Source organism: Scyliorhinus torazame, chromosome 14 (genome assembly GCF_047496885.1).
Source record: "Scyliorhinus torazame isolate Kashiwa2021f chromosome 14, sScyTor2.1, whole genome shotgun sequence".
NCBI classification, from domain to species: domain Eukaryota; kingdom Metazoa; phylum Chordata; class Chondrichthyes; order Carcharhiniformes; family Scyliorhinidae; genus Scyliorhinus; species Scyliorhinus torazame.
In genome coordinates this window covers 17,992,334-18,017,083 of record NC_092720.1, presented here as the reverse complement: position 1 = coordinate 18,017,083, position 24,750 = coordinate 17,992,334, and the positions used below count along the sequence as shown (strand labels likewise).

The window sequence follows — 24,750 nt, the reverse complement described above, 5'->3', positions numbered from 1 at the left end:
ATGCCTTGTCAGGTCTGCCCAGTGGAAGACACTTGTGACCAGGAGATGAGGGAAGATCAGGAAGAATGCTTTGCAGCACACAGACCTGTTTCAACACCCCCCTCTGAGGCCGAATCCTCCATCTCTGCAGCGCAAGGAGAAACTCTGACAGCTGTGGACATTTGCCAAGGTCAGGTGCAGAAATGAAACTAACAAGAAACTGGGTGGCCCACTAACCATTCAACTCTGCAAATTTGGCTCAAGCACAGTACAGACTAATGAAGTGAAAGTCTGTGCTAGTTATTAGAAACCCACATTAAATGCCTTGGCATAATCTCAATACTAATTTCGGATTGAATGAACTAGCAACACTAAATGGTTGGCGTATGGATGTGGAAAATTGTTACACTTGAAAGGAAGACTTGCATTTATATCGAGCCTTTTACAAAACAGGACTGAAGCATTTTCTTTTTTTAAAAATATGTTTTATTGAATTTTTTTTCCCAAACAACAATTTTTCCCCTCTTACAAAGCAAACGCAAGAATAACAATACAGAAATTTTTAACAATACACAAGTAACAAAACCCCTTTATCTTTGACCTAAACTAAACTAAACCGCCCCCCCCCCCTCCCCCCTCCCCCCCCCCCCCTTCCCCCTGGGTTGCTGCTGCTGGTCATCTGTCTTCCCTCTAACGTTCCCCTAGGTAGTCGAGAAATGGCTGCCACCGCGTGGTGAACCCTTGAGCCGATCCTCTCAGGGCAAACTTTATCTGCTCCAGTTTAATGAACCCCGCCATATCATTTACCCAGGCCTCCAGTCCGGGGGGTTTCGCCTCCTTCCACATGAATAGGATCCTGCGTCGGGCTACTAGGGACGCAAAGGCCACAACGTCGGCCTCTTTCGCCTCCTGCACTCCCGGCTCTTCCGCTACTCCAAATAGAGCTAACCCCCAGCCTGGTTTGACCCGGGCCTTCACCACCCGCGAAATCACTCCCGTCACTCCCTTCCAATACCCTTCCAGTGCCGGGCACGCCCAAAACATATGTGCGTCGTTTGCCGGGCTCCCGCCACACCTCCCACATTTGTCCTCCACTCCAAAGAACCTGCTCAATCTTGCTCCCGTTATGTGTGCTCTATGTAGCACCTTAAATTGAATCAGGCTAAGCCTGGCGCATGAGGAAGAGGAATTTACCCTGCTTAGGGCATCAGCCCACATACCCTCCTCTATCTCCTCCCCTAGTTCTTCTTCCCGCTTTCCTTTTAGTTCGCCCACCGACTCCTCCCCCTCTTCCCTCATGTCTCGGTAAATCTCTGCCACCTTGCCCTCTCCGACCCACACCCCTGAAAGCACCCTGTCCTGTATCCCCTGTGTCGGGAGCAACGGAAATTCCCTCACCTGTTGTCTAGTAAACGCCCTCACCTGCATATATCTCAAGAAATTTCCCCGGGGCAACTTATACTTTTCCTCCAATGCTCCCAAGCTCGCAAAAGTCCCATCTATAAATAAATCTCCCACCCTCCTAATTCCCAACTGGTACCAGCTCTGAAATCCTCCATCCATTCTTACTGGGGCAAACCTATGGTTGTTCCTGATTGGGGACCCCACCAGGGCTCCCCGCACCCCTCTCTGTCGCCTCCACTGTCCCCAGATATTCAATGTTGCCGCCACCACCGGGTTCGTGGTAAACTTTTTAGGTGAGATCGGTAGCGGCGCCGTCACCAGCGCCTCTAAACTCGTCCCTTTGCAGGACTTTCTCTCCAGTCTTTTCCACGCCGCTCCCTCACCCTCCATCATCCATTTACGTATCATTGCCACATTGGCGGCCCAATAGTAATCGCCCAAGTTCGGTAGTGCCAATCCTCCTCTGTCCCTACTACGCTGAAGGAACCCCCTCCTTACTCTCGGAACTTTCCCTGCCCACACGAAGCTCGTGATGCTCCTGTCTATTTTATTAAAAAAGGTCTTGGTGATTAGTATAGGGAGACATTGAAATACAAATAAGAACCTCGGGAGGACCATCATCTTAATTGCTTGCACCCTGCCCGCCAGCGATAGAGGCTGCATGTCCCACCTCTTGAAGTCCTCCTCCATTTGTTCTACCAACCGTGTCAGATTAAGTCTGTGCAAGGTTCCCCAGCTCCTAGCGATCTGAATCCCCAGGTATCGGAAGTTTCTTTCCACTTTCCTTAGAGGCAAGCCTTCTATCTCTCTACTCTGGTCCCCTGGATGTATCACAAATAATTCACTCTTCCCCATGTTTAGCCTATACCCCGAGAAATCCCCGAACCCCCTCAATATTCGCATAACCTCTATCATCCCCCCCGCTGGGTCCGACACGTATAACAATAGGTCATCCGCGTATAACGAGACTCGGTGTTCTTCTCCCCCTCTAATCACCCCTCTCCATTTCCTGGAGTCTCTCAACGCCATGGCCAGAGGTTCAATTGCCAACGCGAACAACAATGGAGACAGCGGGCATCCCTGTCTTGTTCCCCTATATAGTCGGAAATACTCCGATCTATGTCGACCTGTAACTACGCTTGCCGTTGGAGCCCCATAAAGAAGTCTAACCCAGCTAATAAACCCGTTCCCAAACCCAAACCTCCTTAACACTTTCCATAAATACTCCCACTCCACCCTATCAAATGCCTTCTCTGCGTCCATTGCCGCCACTATCTCTGCCTCCCCCTCCACTGGGGGCATCATTATCACCCCTAATAGTCGTCGCACGTTAACATTCAGTTGTCTCCCTTTTACGAACCCTGTCTGGTCTTCGTGCACCACCCCCGGGACACAGTCCTCTATCCTCGATGCCAGTACCTTTGCCAACAATTTGGCGTCCACGTTCAATAATGAAATGGGTCTATAGGACCCGCACTGCAACGGATCTTTATCCCTTTTCAAAATTAACGATATCGTCGCCTCCGACATCGTCGGGGGTAGAGTCCCCCCTTTCCTGGCCTCATTGAATGTCCCCACCATCAATGGGGCCAACAAGTCCACATATTTTCTGTAATACTCCACCGGGAACCCGTCTGGTCCTGGGGCCTTCCCTGCTTGCATGCTTCCCAGTCCCTTAATAACCTCGTCCACCCCAATCGGTGCCCCCAGGCCTACCACCCCCCGCTCCTCCACTTTCGGGAACCTCAATTGGTCCAGGAACTGCCGCATCCCCTCCTCTCCCTCTGGGGGTTGAGACCTATACAGTTCCTCATAGAAGGTCTTGAACACCTCATTTATCTTTCCTGCCCTTCGCACCGTGTCTCCCCTTTCGTCTCTAATTCCTCCTATCTCCCTCGCTGCTGCCCTCTTTCGCAATTGATGAGCCACCAGGCGACTCGCCTTTTCCCCATATTCATACCTCCTCCCCTGTGCCTTCCTCCAGAGTACCTCCGCCTTTCTGGTGGTCAGAAGGTCAAATTCCGTCTGGAGTCGTCTCCTCTCCCTGTACAATTCCTCCTCCGGGGCCTCTGCAAATTCCCTATCCACCCTTAAAATCTCCCCCAGTAATCTTTCCCTTTCCTTGGCCTCTGTTTTCCTTTTGTGGGCCCCAATGGAGATCAGCTCTCCTCTGACCACCGCTTTTAGTGCTTCCCATACCACTCCCACAGGGACCTCGCCGTCGTCATTGACCTCCAGGTATCTCTCAATACACCCCCGCACTCTTGCACACACTCCCTCATCCGCCATCAGTCCCACATCTAATCGCCAGAGTGTTCTCTGCTCCCTTTCCTCTCCTAATTCCAGGTCCACCCAATGTGGGGCATGATCCGAAACCGCTATGGCTGAGTACTCAGCTTCTTCCGCCCTAGAGATCAACGACCTTCCCAAAACAAAAAAATCTATCCGGGAGTACACTTTATGGACATGGGAGAAGAAGGAAAACTCCCTAGCCCTAGGTCTAAGAAATCGCCATGGATCCACTCCCCCCATTTGGTCCATAAACCCCTTAAGTACCTTGGCCGCTGCCGGCCTTCTTCCGGTCCTTGAGCTGGATCTATCTAGCCACGGGTCCAGCACCGTATTAAAGTCCCCTCCTAAAATCAAGTTTCCTACCTCCAGGTCCGGTATATGCCCCAGCATCCGTCTCATAAATCCCGCATCGTCCCAGTTTGGGGCATACACATTAACCAACACGACCTCCATTCCCTCCAGCCTGCCACTCGCCATTATATATCTACCTCCGCTATCTGCTACGATGTTCTTTGCTTCAAATGCTACCCGTTTCCCCACCAAAATGGCCACCCCTCTATTCTTTGCGTCCAGTCCTGAGTGGAACACCTGTCCCACCCATCCTTTCCTTAGCCTAACTTGGTCCGCCACCTTTAGGTGCGTCTCTTGGAGCATAACCACGTCTGCCCTTAGTCCTTTCAAATGCGCGAGCACTCGGGCCCTTTTTATCGGTCTGTTCAGGCCTCTCACGTTCTCACTAGGGGGCTACCTGCCCCCCCTCCCGTGTCGACTAGCCATTACCTTCTCTAGGCCAGTCCCATATCCTGCCTCCGCGCTCCCGCTCGCTCCCCCAGCGTCGCACACCACCCCCGCCCACCCACTCTTTAGCCATTTCCTTTTGGATTTCCGCAGCAGCAACCCAGTTGTCCCCCTCCCCCTCCCTCCCCCTCTCCCCGCTAGATCTCTTTCTAGCATGATTGCTCCCCCATATTACTTCCGTAAGTCAGCTGACTTCAACTGACCCCGGCTACTCCTGCTCACTCCTCGACCCCCCCGTGTGGGGAACTCCCATCCGCCTTGCGCCTGTCTTCCCGCCTTATTCTTTCTGGCGCGAGAACATCCCTTTACCTGACCCGCCTCTTATGAACAAAGAACAAAGAACAAAGAAATGTACAGCACAGGAACAGGCCCTTCGGCCCTCCAAGCCCGTGCCGACCATACTGCCCGACTAAACTACAATCTTCTACACTTCCTGGGTCCGTATCCTTCTATTCCCATCCTATTCATATATTTGTCAAGATGCCCCTTAAATGTCCCTATCGTCCCTGCCTCCACTACCTCCTCCGGTAGTGAGTTCCAGGCACCCACTACCCTCTGCGTAAAAAACTTGCCTCGTACATCTACTCTAAACTTTGCCCCTCTCACCTTAAACCTATGCCCCCTAGTAATTGACCCCTCTACCCTGGGGAAAAGCCTCTGACTATCCACTCTGTCTGTGCCCCTCATAATTTTGTATACCTCTATCAGGTCGCCCCTCAACCTCCTTCGTTCCAGTGAGAACAAACCGAGTTTATTCAATCGCTCCTCATAGCTTATGCCCTCCATACCAGGCAACATTCTGGTAAATCTCTTCTGCACCCTCTCTAAAGCCTCCACATCCTTCTGGTAGTGTGGCGACCAGAATTGAACACTATACTCCAAGTGTGGCCTAACTAAGGTTCTATACAGCTGCAACATGACTTGCCAATTCTTATACTCAATGCCCCGGCCAATGAAGGCAAGCATGCCGTATGCCTTCTTGACTACCTTCTCCACCTGTGTAGCCCCTTTCAGTGATCTGTGGACCTGTGGATCTATGGCGCAGCTCCCTTTCCCCTCCCCCTCCCCTTCCCCATTCTCCAACTATGTCCCGTCTTTCCCCCCTCACCGGCGCCCACATTTCCCCAATGTCTCCCCCCTTCCCAATTTACTTCTCAATTAACTTCAACCATAACATTAACAATAACATTTCCTGCAGCATCAGTCCCTCAGTTCCGATCCAATTTCTCTTCTTTGATGAAGGTCCATGCTTCCTCCGCCGTCTCAAAATAATGGTGTCTCTCCTGATACGTGACCCATAGTCTTGCCGGCTGCAGAATCCCGAACTTCACCTTCCTTTTATGCAACACCTCTTTGGCTCGGTTGAAGCTCGCCCTCCTTCTCGCCACCTCCGCACTCCAATCCTGGTATACCCGTACCACTGCATTCTCCCATCTGCTACTCCGCACCTTTTTAGCCCATCTCAGGACCTCTTCTCTATCCTTAAGGCGGTAAAATCGCACGATTATCGCCCTGTGTGGTTCTCCCGCTTTTGGTCTTCTCGCCGGAATCCGATTTGCCCACTCCACCTCCAAGGGGCCCGTAGGGGCCTCAGCACCCATCAGTGAGCTCAGCATCGTACTTGCATACGCTCCACAGTCCACTCCTTCCACACCCTCAGGGAGACCCAGTATCCAAAGGTTCTTCCTTCGCGCTCCATTTTCTAGGGCTTCGATCCTTTCAGTACACTTTTTATGAAGTGCCTCGTGCGTCTGTGTCTTAACCGCCAGGCCCAGGATCTCGTCCTCAATATCTGTCACCTTCTGCTCCACCACGCGGAGCTCTGTCTCCTGGGTCTTTAATGTCTCCTTGAGCCCCTCAATTGCCTGTAGCAACGGGGTCAGCACCTCCCTCTTCAGCAGCTCCACGCACCGTCTCACAATTTCATCCTGCTCAGGCCCCCATGTCGCCTGCGCTTTCTCCGCCGCCATCTTGTACTTCTCTCTTTCTGACCCTTTGGTCGACGATTCCTCGCGCTGCAGCCGCCGCCGCCGGTTTTTTCCTCCTTCGTTTGGGGGGGACTCCCTTCTCACACACCCCACACCGGGTTGCGTCGTCGAAACATTCCCCGTTGGGGCTCTTAAAAGAGCCCGAAGGTCCGTCAGAGCTGGAGCCGCCGAAGCGTGCGGCTAGCTAGGCATCACCGCAACCGGAAGTCCCTTCAGTGGCCTTGATGAGGTCTTTTTACAGTTGTTCCCTCTGCTGCTAGAATTCACCTTTGATACAGGCCCCCAGGTCAGCTTGCAGCTTTAAGCTTGCCCTTCCCCCGCCTGCATGCTGGAAGAGGCCCTGTTTATCCTGCAGTTGCAGCCAAATGTTTTACTGTTTCTGCCGTGTCTGGCAACCCAGAGACATACCCTTCCTGGGGGACCCTGTCGGGGGAATATTGCAGCCTTCTTCCCACACCGGGAAATGTCAAACAAATGCCGTGGGGGCCCTGTAAAAGAGCCCAAAAGTCCGTTCCAAGCAGGAGCTGCCGAATATGCGACCTAGCTCTGCATAGGCGCACCCGGAAGTCCGAGGACTGAAGCATTTTCAACCATCTGCAGCAAGGAATGCTGAGTGGTTGATCCATCTTGGCCTCCTTCTCAAATCTCCAGCATCACAGATGCCAGTCTCCAGCCAACTCGACTCATTCTCCATGATATAAAGAAATAGCTAAAGGCACTGGATACAGCAAAGACTAAAGACCCTGATAATATCTCAGTTGTTGTACTGAAAACTAACTTTATTCCTAACCAAGCTGTTCCTGTAAAGCTACTTACAGACTACAGGGCAGCACGGCGGTGCAGTGGTTAGCACTGCTGCCTCATGGCACTGAGGGCCCGGGTCCGATCCCGGCCCCGAGTCACTCTCCGTGTGGAGTTTGCACATTCTCCCAGTATCTGCGTGGGTCTCACCCCCACAACCCAAAAAGATGGGCACGGTAGGTGGATTGGCCACATTAAATTGCCCCTTAATTGGAAAAAGAATACTTGGGTACTTACAGAGTCAGAAACTCTAATAATATTTAGATGTTCACTTGCGCTGCCATAACCTCCAGCGCTATGGACCAAGCGCTGGGAAATCGGATCAGTGTAGTCAGATCTTTGTTGACTGATGTGGACATGGTAGGCTGAAAGGCCTCCTTCTGTGCTGTGCTATTAGCCTACAGCGCTGCCATCTATCTGAAAATATGGAACACTGCCCAGTTATTTCCCGTCCATAAAAAACAAAACAAATGCAATTCAGTCAATCACTAGCTCATCATTCTGCTCTCAATCATAAGCAAAGTGGTGGAAGGTGCCATTGACAATGCTATGAAATGATACTTTCTCAGTAATATCTCGCCCCTCAGTGTTCACTTTGGGTTTTGCCAGATCTCGTTACAGCCTTGAAAAATGAAAATCACTTATTGTCACAAGTAGGCTTCAATGAAGTTACTGTGAAAAGCCCCTAGTCGCCACATTCAGGCGCCTGTTCGGGGAGGCTGGTATGGGAATTGAACCGTGCTGCTGGCCTGCCTTGGTCTGCTTTAGAAGCTAGCGATTTAGCCCAGTGTGCTAAACCAGCCCCTCGGTCCAAACATGGACAAAAGAATTGAATGGAAAAGAAATGAGAGTGACTACCCTTGACCTTAAGGCAACATTTGATCGAGTGATGCATCAAAGAGCAAACTCTCCACTGGTGGTGTCATACCTGGCACAAAGGAAGATGGTTTGTGGCTGTTGGAGGCTAATCATTTCAGTCCCAGGACATCACTTCAGGAGTTCCTCAGGGTAGTGTCCCAGGCACAATCAACTTCAGCTGCTTCATCAATGGTTAGCACTGCTGCCTCACAGTGTCAGGGACCCGGGTTCAATTCCCGCCTTGGGTCACTGTCTGTGTGGAGTTTGTACGTTCTCCCCATGTCTGTGGATTTCTCCGGGTGCTCCGGTTTCTTCCCACAGTCCAAAGATGTGCAGGTTAGGTGAATTGACCATGATAAATTGCCCCTTAGTATCCAAAAGATTAGGTGGGGTTATTGGGTTATGAGGATTGGGTGGGTCGTGGGCCTTGGTAGGGTGTGCTCTGCGAGGGTTGGTGCAGACTTGATGGGCTGAATGGCCTCCTTCTGCACTGTAGTGATTGTCTGGTTCTATGACCTTCCCTCCATTATAAGGTCAGAAGTGGAGCTGTTTACTGATGACTGCAGTATTCAGTGACAGTTGCAACTCCTCTGATACTGAAGCAGGTCATGCCTGCAAACAGCATTGAACAACATTCAGGCTTGAGCTGCTAAGTAGCAAGTAACATTTATGCCACACAAGCGCCAGGTAACCAACTCCAACAGGAGAGAATCTAACCATCTCCCCATGATATTCATTGGCATTACTATCCCTGAATCCCCCAGTATCAACATCCTGGGGATTACAATTGGTCAGAACCTGAACTGATAAGTCAAGCAAATACTGTGGTTCGATCCAGGGCATTCCACAAGTAATTCAGCTCCTGACTCCCCAGGCCTGACCACCTTGGAATACTTGCGATTTGCCTGGATGACTGCAGCTCCAAAACCACTTGAAGTGTGACCTGATCCAGCTCAAAGCAGGCTGCTTGATCGCCACCCCATCCACCACCTAAAGCATTCACTGCCTCCAACGCTGTTGGACAATGGTAGTCGCGTGTACTATGTACACGGTGCACTGCAGCAACCCCCCAAAGCCTCTTCAGACAGCAGCTTCCGAAACCACCAGCTCTAATGCTGAGAGGAAAAAGGCAGCAGCTGTACAGCCACAACCTGCAAGTTCCTCTCCAATCCACACAGAATCCTGACTTGGAATTATATTGCTGTTCCTCCTGTGTCAGAAATCCTCACCCTAACCCTCCCTAACAGTAGTGTGGGTGCACTGATACGTTGCAGCGGTTCAAGACGGTGGCTGACCATCACCTTTTAAAGGATAATTAGCTATGGGTAACACATGCTGCCTTTGCCAGCGACACTCACATCTGATGAACACATTTTTAAAAAAAGTCTCAAAGAACTTTTGTACTCAGTGAAATTGCTTTTTGAAGTGTACTCAGTGTGGAAAACGGGGCAGCCAGATTGTGCATAGTAAGGTCCCACAAGAGGCAATGAGCTGAGCCATATTGGACTCAAAATGTTAACTCTGTTTCTCTCTCCACAGATGCCGCAGACCTGCTGAGATTTTCCTCCTCTTTCTGTTTTTATCCTCTTCAAAGTAGTGCCCTCTGATCTTCATTGTTATCATATTTCCCGTCGCCATTTGTTGTGCTTCTGTTTAGTAGCACTTTTGCCTTGGAGTCAGTGGTGAGTTCTAGTCCCACTAATGAGACATGAACACACAATCCAAGCTGACGCTCCGTGCAGTGTTGAGGGCGTACTGCAGTTTGGAGCCGCCGCCTCTCAGATGAGGTGGGATACCAAAGCCTCTCCACCTCGGATGAATATATCGGAAGTATTTGATGAGCAGGAGAGTTCTCACTCGTGTCCTGGCCAACGTTTAATCCTCAATCAACATTGTTCATTATCAAATTGCCTGTTGTGGGAGCTTGCTGTGCACAAATTGGTTGCCGTGTTTCCTACATCTCTACAGCGACTACACTTCAAAAGTACTTCATTGGCCTTGAAGTGTTTTGGGGACATTCTGAGATTGTGGAAGGAGACATGTAAATGGAAGCACTTTTATTTCTCCTCCATTGAAAGAGGTTTTACTTCAGCAACCTTTCTTTGTCTTACAGAACGAGCAGGGCCACTTTGTGTGACCTCAGCAGGTGCTTCCGTTATCAGGTCCTCTGCAGACACACTGAGGTTTTCCAGTCCGTCATCTCTCATTGTCCCCCCTGCCAAACTGAAACCCAGTGGCGCAGTCTCTTCCAGCAATCTTCCTGGGACGGACAACAAGCCACCACAGGCCATTGTGAAACCGCAGATCCTGACTCACGTCATTGAAGGGTTTGTTATTCAGGAGGGACTGGAGCCATTCCCTGTGAGTAGACCTTTGTCTTTTTTTGTTCTGGGCCATTAATAATGTCCCTTGCGATTTTCCCCCTTCGCCGATTCATACAACGGGATTGCAGATGACCACTACCTCGGCCCAGTCTCTGTGAGATTGAACAACAACAATGTGCATGTATATAATGGCTAAAACATAGCAAAGCATGCATGGACTTCACATGGGTGTTACCAAACAAAATTTGATACTGAGCCACATCAGGAGATGTTGGGAGAGGCGACTAAAAGCTTGGCCAAAGAGATAGCTTTTAAGGAACATCTTTAAAATGGCGAGAGAGGTGGAGAAGTGGAGAGATTCAGGAAGGGAATTCCAGAGCTCAGGGCTTAGGCACCTGACGACATGGTTGCCAATGCTTGAGCAATTAAACTCGGAGATGCTCAAGAGGCCAGAAAAGGAGAGGTGCAGACAGCTGAGAGGGTTATAGGACTGGAGGAGGTTGCAGAGATAGGGAGGGACGAGACAATGAAGGGATGTGCAAATAAGGATCAAAACTTTAAAATTTAAATGGCATGCATAGACAACCTATTCAACCATGGGAGAATATCACCAGAACGTGTTTTTTTCCAGCACGCGGACTGTTTAACAGGAATCGCTGGACAGCAAGCTGTCTGTAAATTATCAGACACTTCGACCAGTTTAATATTAAAACGTTTTACCTTTGGTGCCCTTATTTACGAGATGATGAAAGGACAAACACAGGTTCACAATTCAACCCACATTTATTCACAAACACAATGAAACAAGGGATGAGGAGCAGGAACCTTGGCCATTCAGTTTTGTTTGGGCTCCTCCTGAGCCCTGGGTGTTGAAGTTTCAGGACCCTGTGATCCCCAGCTAAGATTAACTTATTTATCTAACCTGGGTCTCCAGGATCTAACATGGAGAATGTGTGGGTCAGTGTGGCTCAGCTTCACAATCGGAAGGAAACAAAGTTTTGATTCGGCCCTGCCGGGTTCCTACAGTCGGCAACAGTGTGTCGATAATTCCACTGGGCGGGTTTTTCCGGACCTGAAACCAGTGGGCATCATTGTGGTTCTCCAAAGTTTCCTATCCCACCTGCGACAGTGCCTGCACATGGTGTCAGGCCGCAGATTCTTGCCGCTAATTTTGAGTCCCAGGGTTGAGGCTTGCATTTCCATTGCGGTATTTGAGCACACAATCCAGGCTAACACTCCAGTGCAAGGGAATGCTGCGCTGGTTTGAGCTGCCATCTTTCAGATGAAATATTAAACCAAGGCCCAGTTTGCCCTAGAAGATGGACGTAAAAGATTTCACGGCACTATTTTGAAGAAGAGCAGGGAATTTCCCCTCCGGTATTGCGGTCACCATTTAGCCCTCAAAGTATCGCTAAAACTGTTTCATTAATCATTTACGGGACCTTGCTCGGTGCAATTTCCCTGCATCACGATCGTGGCTTCATTTCAAGACTGCATATTATTTAAGATTGTTTCTCAGAACTTGGGCGTTGCTGACAAAGCTCGTGTTTATTGACCAGCTCCAGTTGCATTGAGAAAGATGGCTGTGGGCTACTTTCTATAGATGCCTAACAAAACTGAGTGGCCTACTGGACCATACTGGAAGCCAGTTAAACCAACCACTTTGGTGTGAGACTAGACTCACAGGAAAGGTCAGCAGGTTTCCTTCTTTAAAGGACAGTGAACCACTTGCATTTTTAAGACATGCTGACAGCTTCATTTTTGCTTGTGTTGGCAGCTCCAGCTTTGTACCAAATTTGTCTTAATCAAATTAATTTGATTGCCACATTTATTTTAACTGAAGTCAAATGCTCAGACTGCCATGGGGAGATTTGGGACGCAATTCAGCGGCTTTGCCACGCCTGACTTGATGTCGGGAGGAGGCCGTTGAATCTCGCGAGACGCCTCTCACGAGACATAGCAATCTGGATCTCACCCCCGTTGGAAGTAGTCTAGATCAGTGTATTCACCTGGACGCCGGATTTACCCGTCGCCCGGGACTCAATGGCCGCACCTGGGAGGCCTCGCCAGGGCGCCGTTCAGTACTGGTCTACACAAACGTGGACCAGGAATAATGGCATCTCGGATGAGGTGTCCTCCAAGACATTGGAGACCCCTGGGTGGTCGGGGACAGGGACAGGGTGGAACTCTTAGCACTGCCAGCCTGGTATCCTGGCAGTGCCACCTGAGTGCACTGGCAGGTTGACACTGCCAGGCTAGCAGGGGAACTTCCAGGGTTCCAGGCTTGAAGTGCCAGAATGCCTGGGTACCAGGTTGACACAGCCAGTGATTGGGCCCCGGGGCGGGGAGGGGTCCTTACCAGGTAGAGGGGGGATGAGAAGAGATTCCCGGGGGCCTCGCCAGGGTTGGGTGGGGAGGGGGAGGGGGTGTTGAATAGAGCGGGAGGCCTGAAAGGGGAAGGCTGGGAAGAATGGCGGCTGACCTGAAGCTCGCCAGCAGGAAATCCCTCTAAGCGCAGCCTAGGTGGAGAGAATCTCTCCGAGGCCAAAAAACACCCGCCAAAGTTGAATAGCAAGATGTTATTGGCGCCACTAAACGCACCATTCAGCAGACTTGAACTCAAGTCTGCTGAATCGTGCCCTCGATTTCAGATTACTCCAGGTTTACTAACCCAGTAATACAGGAATATAGTTTTTAAAGAGTAGATACGTTCCTGGAAACCACAACTTTAATTGAAGCAGGTTTTTTAATTTAAATGTTTGTGTGTTCCCACCAGAAGATTTTCAGCCCCAATATATAATATAAACATAAAATAAATAAAACACAATGTAAATACATCATCAATATTCCTAGCAATCAAAGAGACCAGGTTTTGTTTTTCCTGATAGCTTTAAAGCAACAAATTATATCCTTGAGATATTGTCAGTGTATTTTTGCAAGACTAATTTTCCCTATTCTCACGCACGTTAATAGATTTCAGCCTTTAAAATTACTAGGCGACCTGTGCTAATTTGTACCACGACTGGACACTGGACAGTTTCTTGACCGTAACTCCATTCTTCCTGTGGATCCAGTGAGCGCTCTCCAGTATATTCCATGATCGAGGCAGGCGGGGAGAGGAGACTGGATTATTTATTCAGCCAACCGTATGCAGACATTTAGAAAACTCCAGACAGTTAGAAAAATAAATTTGCGCCTAGTTCCCATCTACTTGGTAACAGGTAGGTAGTACTTAAAACATATAAAGGGGTAGTATTTTTCAAGCTACTTAGTGCAAAACTATTCACTTCAGGAACACTTAAAAGAAATGCAGCTGTATTATAACTACTGCACTGCCACATCTTGTTACTTCATTGAGACCTCCTAAGGTAGTGAAAGTTGCTATACAAATGCAAGTTTCTTTCTTTTTTTTCATGGGTTCTTATTTAAACACTTAGAATAAAAACATTTCCACTGTTTATGGTAAAGGTTCTACACTTGGCCTTCAAAATTGTAGGTCGTGCAAAATTTGGAATTAAACATGTCTCGAAGAGCATTTAAAAGTCTCCACAATTCTCCTACACTTTATATTCTATCTTTCTTTCTTTGGTTTTGTTTTCCACTCTGACATCCGGCTGATTAATAATGCGTCTTTCACGGTCTCATCTACAACTAGAGGTAGGCAATGGGTGCTCGAATCTGGAACCAGATGCAAGATGTATTGGCTATTGCTGCTGAAATCCGATATTGCAAAACTGCTTGCCCTACGCAAATAGTGAATTACAACCATTGCCACCTGTTAGTTATTGTATGTGACATTAAAAAAGAACAGAACGAATTGTACACTTTTTCTTCTTGACTCTGTGGACAGTGATGTGATAGGGTTAGAAAACTTGGCTTAGGCACATCGTCTATTTCTTTTGCTTTCGAGATGAAACAATGTCACAACAGTTAGTTACTGTTGACTGAATAACCTTATTTTCTGCAACATTTTATTCCCTTGTCAGGAGATCATAGTGAAATTCTCGGCAGAATTTTACGATTCTTATCTCATTTTAATTAAATGCAAGATTGATCTGACATACAATATGTCACAGAGAATTCATACTTCAAGCTTATAGATTGTTCAAAAGCTGAAATCATCCAGTGTGAGGAGGCCGGTAAATCAGGGGGAAAATAATACTCTTTTAAAGGGAAACCATACGGTGGTTTAGCACAGTGGGCTAAGACAGCTGGCTTGTAATGCAGAAAAAGAGCAGCAGTGTGGGTTCAATTCCCGTTCCAGCCTCCCCGAACAGGCGCCGGAATGTGGCGACTAGGGGCTTTTCACAGTAACTTAATTGAAGCCTACTTGTGACAATAAGGGATTATTATTATTATTATTACTCTGTTGGATCATCTTAAATGTGATAAACCTGCCCACTTCCGGATGCCTCTTCATTGCCACTTGCTTTATACCGGGATAGGGAGAGATTAGGGGTAACCTTTGGAGTAATTTAAAAAGGAAAGATTTGCAGGGCTATGGGGAAAGAACGGGGAGAGTGGATTTTTGGATAGCTCTTTCAAAGAACCAGCACAGGATAAAAGGGTCGAATAGCCTCCATACCTGCTGTAAGATTCTACAATTCCAAATATTAGTGATGTTACAAGTATTCGATCTCCATTCATTGATTTTTAATCATTGTTTCTAAGCTAACTCACAAAGGAGCAGATATTATCATCCATAAACTGGTCGATGTGCAGATTTTTGAAATGTAGGAACACGACGAGGTTGTTAAGCCCATCAAAACTCTTCCACCATTCTGTTAGATCGTGGCTTCTCCATATTGGGGCTCCATCTGCTCCCCTTTGCCCCCCCCCCCCCCCCCCACCCCTCCCGCCCACAGAAACATGGGGCTGGATTCTCCGATTCTGGGGCCATGTCCCCACGCCGGCGTGGGAACGGTGGCGTTTTACGCCAGAAAAAATGGCGCAAAACAGCCACCGATTCCCCGTTTTGCCAGGGGCTCGCAAGACGGCAGCGTAGAGCACCCGGCTCTAGCTACTGATACGCCCCGGAGAATTGTCGGGTCCGTGGCGCGCATGCGCAGGCCGCCGCCGTGCAACATAGACCACCAACCAACAGTGCCCTCAGCCCCAAATAAAGTCCCCCCATGGATCGGTCCTTCCCCGACTGTGGCAGCACAGGACTGAGTCCGCAGCCGCCACGACGGGTTCCCTCCCGGTGAGACCATGAGAGACCCACGCCGTTGGGAACTCGGCCGATCGGGGGCGGAGCATTGGTGGTGTGGGCCTCAGGCAACTTCCTGAGGCCGTTGATACGTGGCGTACTCCTAGAGTACGGCGCTTTGGAGTGGGTGGAGCACCGCAAAAGCGGGCCCCCCCCCCCCCCCCCCGGATTTGGTCAGGAACCCGGATTCTCCGGCCGGTCGCTGAACGTGATTTCGCCGTTGGTGACCGGATAATCCAGCCCATGGATTTTTTTGGAAGAGTGAGTTCCACTCCCATTTATGAGAAGATGTGCTTCCTTACATCGCCCCTGAATGGCCTAACTCTAGTTTTAAGATTATGTCCTCTTATTCCAGACCCCCTGCCCCCAGAGAGAATTGGATTCTCACTATTTAACCTATCAGCTCCTGTAATCATCTTTTTAAAAAATATTTTTATTTAGGTCTTTGTGTAAACAGTATAAACAAACAAAAACAAGAGCAAGAATGAACAGGAACATCATAATAAATAACAAACTAACCAACACCCCAGCCCCCCCCCCCCACCCCCTGCCATTCCCCTCGTCCCGTCCTGCCTTCTCCATTTTAACCCCTTTATCTCCCCCCACCCCCGTTGACACCTCAATTCTCTTTGAAGAAGTCGAGGAATGGCTTCGGCAAACCCATCAACATACCCGATTAAGATGAACTTGATTTGCTCCAACCTTAGGTCGCTCACCCACACCCCCGGTTTTGGTGGTTCCAGGTCCCTCCACTCAAGCAAAATCCATCTCCGGGAGGCAAAGGCCAGGACATCGGCCTCTCTCGCCCCCTGCACTCCCGGGTCTTCCGAGACTTCGAATATTGGCACTTCTGGACTCGGGACCACCTTCACACTCAACACCTCGGATTTTATGTCCGCGAACCACTGCCAGAACCCCTTCAGTTTGGGCATGCCCAGAACATGTGAACATGGTTCGTCGGCCTCCCCACCCATACCTATCCTCTCCCCCATCAAAAAACCTACTCGCCCTGGCCACTGTCATGTGCGCCCTGTGAATTACCTTAAACTGGATAAGACTGAGCCTCGCACACGATGAGGACGTATTTGTTACGTTCTAGTGCGTTGCAATGATTGAGTCAGTGCACCTGAGACTGTCTAGATTGTGACTAGTTAAAGATTTATTAAACTACAATAATGTGGGAAGGAAAACAATACTAATACTACTAAACTATGAACTGTTGATAACTATAATATGAGAGCTAATACAAAACACGACTATTCACAACGTCTCCTAACCCCAGATTCCTCGAGGCTGCAGTGTCACGTGGGACATCTCTACTCCCACCTGCTGTTTGGAGGTATGACATGTTAACATATCGAATTGCTTATGCATATCATTGCATCCCCTTTCCTTTCGAGTTTAACAAAATTAATACACATAATTTAAATCAGTTATCATACAGATGATATGGATAACATAACAATTCCAATTATTTACAATTTCAGTGTCCATTACGGATTCAGTCTGTCCGGCTTCTTTCGTTGTATAGTAAACCTTCTAAGCTGTTGTTGGTTCGCTGAATTTGGCTGGCATTCGAGTGGTTCTGGAGAGGTTTCTGTTGGAATTACCTTACTGTGTCCATCTTCAGATTGTTCGCTTTCTCCTTGTTCAGGTTGCGTTGCTTTGGATAGACAGAGACTGTCACATACATCATCTGCTGACAATGAAGTAACAGGTTGCTGTATCTTTAACAAAGCTCTCCTGTTCCTTCTGAGTACTTGTCCTTGTTCTGTGATGACTGTACACAATTTTGGACCTATCTTTTGCATGACTTTCGCACATTTCCACCTGCCATCAGGATCCTCCACCCTTACTGTGTCATTTTGTTCTAAAGGTTGTAGATACCTGGTTGACCTGTCGTAGTATCTCCTCTGCTTCTTCTTTTCAGACTTCAGTTGATTTGTTATTTCATGACTGGTTGGCTGATTCGAAAGATATGGCAACGTTGTTTTTATCTTCCTATTCGTCAATAACTGAGATGGCGATTAACCATTGCTCAACGGTGATGCTCGAAAGCTGAGCAATGCCAGACAGGAATCATCCTGGCTGCCCTAAGAATATTTTTAGTAACTGTTTCACAATTTGTACACCTTTCTTTCTCCGCCTTTCCATTTGACTGTGGATATAAAGGACTGGATGTGATATGTTTGAAAGCGAACTTTTGTGCAAATTCCCTCCATTCCTGACAACTGAAACATGGACCCATTGTCACTCATGACAACCTGTGGAATGCCATGACGAGCAAAGATAGCCTTAATATGCGTGAAGACACACCTGGCTGACGAACCGTGCCACTTCGGGAAAGTTGGAAAAGTAGCCTATGACAGACAAGTATTCCTTTCCTTCGAGATGAAACAAGTCTTGCCCTACTTTATACCATGGAAGTGTCACGATGTCGCCCATCTCCATTGGTTCCTTCATTTGTCGATTTTTGTATTTCTGACAGGTCCCGCACTCTCTACCATCCTTTGAATATCCTTGTAGATCCATGGCCAATATACCGTGTCTTGTGCTCTTCTTTTACACTTTTCAATTACGAGGTGGCCCTCATGAATTTTTTGTAAAATTTCGGCTCGCAGAGACTGTGGTATTATTATTCTTTGTTGCCTGAGTACGAATCCATTGGCTACACTTAGTTCCGTCGAATACTGTGATACTTTGAGCTTGACCCTTTTGGCGATCTCTCGTTGAGATTTTTGATTATCATCTGCAGAACTTCATCCTTTTTGGTTTCCTCGATTATTAGCTTCGATTTTATATCTAACACCGGCAGTGTCTCCGTTATCAGACTGACAAGCACCTGCACATCTTCTTCAATATGGTTTTCTTCCAGCACAACTGTAGCTCTTGATAGTGCATCTGCAACTACGATGTGCTTGTCTGGAGTATAAATTAGATCAAAATCATACCGCAAGAGCTTCATCATCATTCTCTGGATTTACGGTGACATCTCACTTAAATTGTTTCTGACATTGGCTACTAATAGTCTGTGATCCGTTTTGACCAGAAAAGTTGGTAGGCCATGCACATTGCTATGAAACTCGACTCTCTGAATCGGTCATCAACCTAAATGCATGGGCAACTGGCTTCCAATCCTCTCCATCGTCCTGCTGTAATAGCAGTGCACCTAATCCATCCTTCGACGCATCAGTTGAGATTTTTATTTTTTTTGTCGGGTCAAAAAATGTTAGCACTGGAGCTGTTTTCAGAGTAAGCCATTCTTGCTCATGCCTCTCTGACCATTCAAAAGTATTCATCTTCTTTATAACTTCTCTCCATCATGTTGTCTTGGCTGACAAATTCGGAATAAATTTGCCTGTAAAGTTGATCATTCCTAATATCCTCAGAACTCCTTTCTTGTCTGACGGTTGTGGCATATTCAGTATTGCCTGTATCTTCACTTGATCGGGCTGTACACTTTGAGCAGACAACTTGGCCCCCAGAAACGTGATTTCATTAACGCCAAATTGACACTTGGCTTTGTTCATCCTGAGCCCATACTTCTTAATACTCTGTAGTACTTTGGTGAGTCTGTCATTGTGTTCTTTCTTCGTAGAACCCATACTATAATATCGTCAGCATATGCATGACCTCCTTGAATACCTTCCGCAATGTGTTCCATTGCCCTGGGAAAGATTTCAGGTGCGGATATTATCCCAAACGGCATTCGTAGAAAACAGTAGCGCCCAAATGGAGTGTTAAAGGTACAAAGCTTCGTACTCTCCTCATCCAATTTGATTTACCAAAAACCTTGCAATACATTTAGTTTACTGAAGCATGTCGCACCTGACATTTCGCTCGTGATTTCTTCACATTTTGGTATTGGATAGTGTTCTCGCTTAATGTTGGGATTGAGGTCTTTAAGATCCATACAGTTCTTAACTCATTATTGCCTTTCTTCATAAATACCATTGACTTTACCCAATCTGTCAATCTGTTGGTTCTTTGATTTTTTTAATGATCCCCAGATTCGTCATTCTATCAAGTTCAACTTTCAGCCGAACCTTTAATGGTGCTGATACTCGCTTTGGAGCATGTATTACGGGGTTGCGCGTTATCCTTCAGTTGAATTCAATAAGTAAATGGCAAGACGCTGAAACCTTGAAAAATTTCTGGAAATGCTTGTACTATTGAATTCACCGATGCACTGTGCACAGTCAAAACACAGTCAGCGGTGTATACTCTTTTGACTATTCAAGTGTTTCACAAGTTTCCACACCCAGTAACGATTCACGATCTGTGGCTACAATTGAAAATTGCACTTTATGAATTCAATCTTTTACTTGAACTTCAAGCTCACACACGCCTAGTGTATTAATTCTTTGACCATTGTAACTTTTTTTTAAAACGGTCTGTTCAAAATCTTGGATTTGATTCTCATCACTTCAATATCCGAAGTACTGATAAGATTGGCTCTCGCTCCTGTGTCGAGTTTGACATTTATCTACGTTTGATTGATTAGTAAATAAACTGTCCAGTAATCTTTATTTATAATCAAAACTTCATTATCATTGCCTCTGATTTTTGTCAGAGTTATTTTATTTTGCTTGGCTGTGTTGGGCCTGTCTTCATTAGAGACAACATCTGTGAAGAATGTATCTTCTAAATTAATTTCGTCAACGGCATTTATAGAATTTTGCACTTCAATTTTCTTGCTAGAAAAACACTGCTTAGCAAAGTGATTTCTGCCATTACACTTTGCACAAATTTTCCCAAAGGCCGGACATTGCCTCTGTAAGTGCCTATTTCCAAACAGTTTACACAAAATGGTGGTGTCTGGCAATTGCTTAAAATTACCACGTTTTACTTTAGGGTGCATCATAATGTCTATGGCGTCGGCTTCATTCACAATTTTCGCGACTAAACTTCTCATGTTTAATGTGTTGATTTGCTGCACAGCTAACTCGCTGGCATGGCAAATTTTTATTGCGTCTTCGAGCTGGAGATGATTCTCCCTCAAAAGACGTTCACGCACTTTATCATTTTTTATGCCAAATACAATTTGATCCCTGATCATGAACGATATTAATGTGGCAAAATTACAAATCTGAGCCTTTAATTTTAAATCTGTGAGAAAACTGTCGAACGACTCATCTGCCTGCTGCGTGCGCGTACTGAAAATGTACCTTTCAAATGTTTAGTTCTTCTTTGGGGTACAATGCTCATCAAACCTTTGGCATTAAAGTTTTCTCTATCTTCCTTTCTTTCAAATACAAATATATTAAAGATTTCGATCGCCTGTGGACCTGCTACAGTGAGCAGCAACGCTATTTTTCGCTCATCAGGCTGTGCCTGTAAACCTAGAGCCGCTATGTATAAGGTAAACTGCTGCTTAAAAGCACACCAATTTGCATCTACGTTACCAGTGACACGAAGATTTTGTGGTGTTTTCAAACTATCCATCTTTTGCTCTGGTGACCAGTTGAGATGTGTTCTTTTGATGGTCTTCGTTTGTTAGTAGATTTTCTTTTAGTAGTATTGTTTCCTAATTCATCAGTTTAGATCTTCAATTTGTGGATCACCACTTCTGGTACCATGTTACGTCCTAGTGCATTGCAATGATTGAGTCAGTGCACCAGAGAACGTCTAGTTTGTGACTAGTTAAATTTTATTAAATTACAATAACGTGGGAAGGAAAACAATACTAATACTACTAAACTATGAACTGTTGATAACTATAATATGAGAGCTAACACAAAACACGACTGTCCACCACGACTCCTAACCCCAGACTCCTCGATGCTGCAGTATCAAGTGGTACATCTCTAGTGCCACCAGCTGGTTGGAGATCTGACGTGTTAACATATAGAATTGCTTATGCATATCATTATAGTATTCATCCTCCTCAGGGCCTCCTCCCACATCCCGGCCTCCATTTCCCTCCCCAGTTCCTCTTCCCATTTCCGTTCGACTTCCCCTATCAGGGCTCTTTCCCAGCCCATTAGTTACTCATAAATCTTGGACACCTTACCCTCCCCCTCTCCTTCCCACGATAGCGCCTTATCCTGTAATCCCAAGGGGGGCAAACTGGGAAAGGACGGCACCTGCCTCCTCACAAAGTCTCAAACCTGTAAGTATCTAAACCCGTTCCCACTGGGCAGCTCATATTCCTCCTTCAGGTCCTCCAAGCTCGCAAAGCCTCCTCCTTTCTCCCCCCCCCCCCCCCCCCCCAAACGAACAGGCCCCCAAGCTGCTCCACCCCTGCCTGTTGCCACCCCCGAAACCTCGTCCAACCCCCCCCCCCCCCCCCCGGTGCAAACCTGTGTTTGTTGTAAATCGGTAGCACGGTAGCATAGTGGTTAGCACAGTTGCTTCACAGCTCTAGGGTCCCAGGTTCGATTCCTGGCTTAGGTCACTGTCTGTGAGGAGTCTGCACGTTCTCCCCGTGTCTGCGTGGGGTTCCTCTGGGTGCTCCGGTTTCCTCCCACAGTCCAAAGATGTGCAGGTTAGGTGGATTGGCTATGCTAAATTGTCCTTAGTTTCCAAAAAAGGTTTGGTGGGTTTACAGGAATAAGGTGAAGGTGTGGGGATAGGGTGGAGGTACGGGCTTAGGTAGGTGCTCTATCCGAGGGCCGGCGCAGACTCGTGGGTTAGGTGGATTGGCCATGCTAAATTGCCCTGAGTGTCCAAAAAGGTTAAGTGGGGGTTACTGGGTTACAGGGATGGGGTAGAGACATGGGCTTGGGTAGGGTGCTCTGTGTAAGGGCCGGTGCAGACTCGATGGGCCGAATGGCCTCCTTCTGCACTGTAAATTCTATGATTCTATGAAATAGGTGCCCACAGGGCCACCATCACCAATGGGCTCGTGGAATACCTGGCCGGTGAGAATGGCAGAGGTGCCGTCAACAATGCCCCTAAATTTGTTCCCCTACACAAGACTGCCTCCATCTGCCCCCATGTCGACCCCTCCCCCACTAGCCACTTGCTTACCATGGCTATATTAGCTGCCCAGTAATAATTCATTATATTTGGCAAGGTCAGCCTGCCACTCCCTCAACCCCGCTCCAACATCACCCTAACCCATGGGATATTCCCCACCCACACAAGCCTCAAAATCAAAGCGTTGACTTTCTTAAGAAAGTACAGCATCCCAAATTTCACTCCTTCTTTAAAGAGGGCAGCCTTCACCCCATTGAACCTGGCTCTCCTCTTGGCCAGATCCGTGCCCGGTCCTGGTACACCCTAAGCTCGTTTCCTTCCCAGGTGCACCTCCTCGTCTGCCTCGCCCACCTCATGTCATCTCCTTGTCCGGGAATTGGTGGAGACGCACCAGCATCGCTCTCGATGGCTTGTTAGCCTGCGGCTTCCTCATCAGCGCCCTGTGCGTTCGGTCGACCTCCAGGGGCCGATCAAAGGCCCCCTCCCCCATCAATGTCTCCAGCACCTTGGCTATATATGAGCTGGCATCCCCATGATTCTTAAATTCTGTCTCCGGGAACATTTCTCCAGGTCCTCCACTGGTCCTCCACCTTCTTTAACCGCTTCTGAGTCTCCCGCATCACACCTATTTCATCCGCCAACAAGGCAAGCTGCTCCTCATGTTCCCCCACCGCCTCCTCCACATCCGAATAGCCTGACCCTGGGGCTCCAGCCTCTGTTCCACACGGTCAATTCCTGCTTTTAATGGTCCCACCGCCTTAGCTAGCTCCCCCCTGGGCTTCCCCCTCTGTTGGCTGAACTTCTCACTTCAGAAGTCCACCAGTTGTTCCGTCGACCACTGGGCGGGCAGGGCAAGCCCTTTACCCTCCGCCATCTTTGACCTGTGGCTCACAAAGATTCTCCTGTTCCACCAGCTCCCTTCTTTTTGCCCCACTTCTGGTCTGTGGATCCATCCACCAGCCTCACCAGTGGAGTTTACCTTTCTCCAGTCACCCCTGCACCTCTTTTCAGCGAAACATCCACCCAGCAAGCGGGGAAAAGGTAAAAAAAAAAAGCCTCCTCGAGCAGGAGCTGCCAAATGGGTGACCACTCACTCCATGGCCAGCACCGGAAGTCCCTCCTATAATCATCTTAAACACAGTGAGATTGCCCCTTAACTTTCTACACTTGAGGGAATAAAAGTGTAGTCTATGTAACCTGGCCTCATAATTTAACACTTTGAGCACCCAAGGTTTCATGTTGTTTGAGTTTCATTGAGGTGACTTTGAAAACTTGATGAAAATGACCTCCCTCTGACAGGTGAGCCGCTCCTCACTGTTGACCGAGCAGCCGGTCAAGCTGAAGATGCACTGCGAAGGCCCAGCTACATCCCCCACCTCTGTCCAGTCAGTTGGCGAGCTCCAGAGCAATGCGGGCAAACAGCTGGAAGGCTCCCTTGACAGCGATATGGACGACCTCACCGGTGAAGGTTTGTAACCCAATTCTTGTGGAGCATGCAAAAAAGTGCAAAGACACAAATCAGAACGAATGAGGCCGGCTAACCATTATGCACCCACCTGATTTCCTGTCCTGTTCAAAGAACGTTAAGCATGGACATGCATATCAGGTGGAGTGCCTAATTACATAGAACTACATTGAACATTACAGAACAGAAGGAGGCTATTGATATTAGCTACGCTTTCGCACAAGTCTCCTCCTGCCCTCTCAGTTATCCCCATTGACATCATCTTCCACTCCATTTTCTTTCATATGTTTAGGTTGCTTCCCCATGATTATGTCTATTCTTTCTGCCTCAACTATTCTCTGTGATAAGTTCTACATCCTGACCGCTCTGGGTAAACATAGTTCTCGTTCAATATATTTAAGGCAGACCGAGATTTCCCGTCTCAGGGAATCCAGGAAAATGGGCACTTGGCGGGATGTTGGAGTTGAAGCCAAAGATCAGCCATGGTCATGTAGAAAGGGGGAGCGAGCTCGACAGGTCATTCTTGTCTCCTGTATCTATTTCTTAAGCTCACTTGGATTCCTGGTTGGATCTATTAATGACTGTTTATGGCCTCAGTCTTCATCTCCCCCACAAGTGGAAACATCAGGGGCTGGATTGTCCAATTTTGAGACTAAGTGTCGGCATGGGAACGGTGGTGTTTTACGACAGCAAAAACGGCGCAACAGGAAC

The 24,750-nt window shown here is 47.9% G+C and overlaps 1 protein-coding gene across 6 annotated transcripts in view; it reads left to right on the top strand.

Moving 5' to 3' along the window:
* LOC140389554 (polyhomeotic-like protein 3) overlaps positions 1-24,750 on the top strand; it is a 160,389-nt gene that overhangs the window by 79,314 nt on the left and 56,325 nt on the right. For 4 of the 6 annotated variants that reach the window (XM_072473774.1, XM_072473776.1, XM_072473772.1 and 1 more), the window contains 4 exons: positions 13-169; positions 10,234-10,481; positions 20,923-21,015; positions 23,874-24,042. In XM_072473774.1, coding sequence (XP_072329875.1) covers positions 13-169; positions 10,234-10,481; positions 20,923-21,015; positions 23,874-24,042 — 667 coding nt within the window. The remainder of the gene's footprint in view (positions 1-12; positions 170-10,233; positions 10,482-20,922; positions 21,016-23,873; positions 24,043-24,750) is intronic. The other 2 variants (XM_072473777.1, XM_072473775.1) reach the window with 1 other exon arrangement.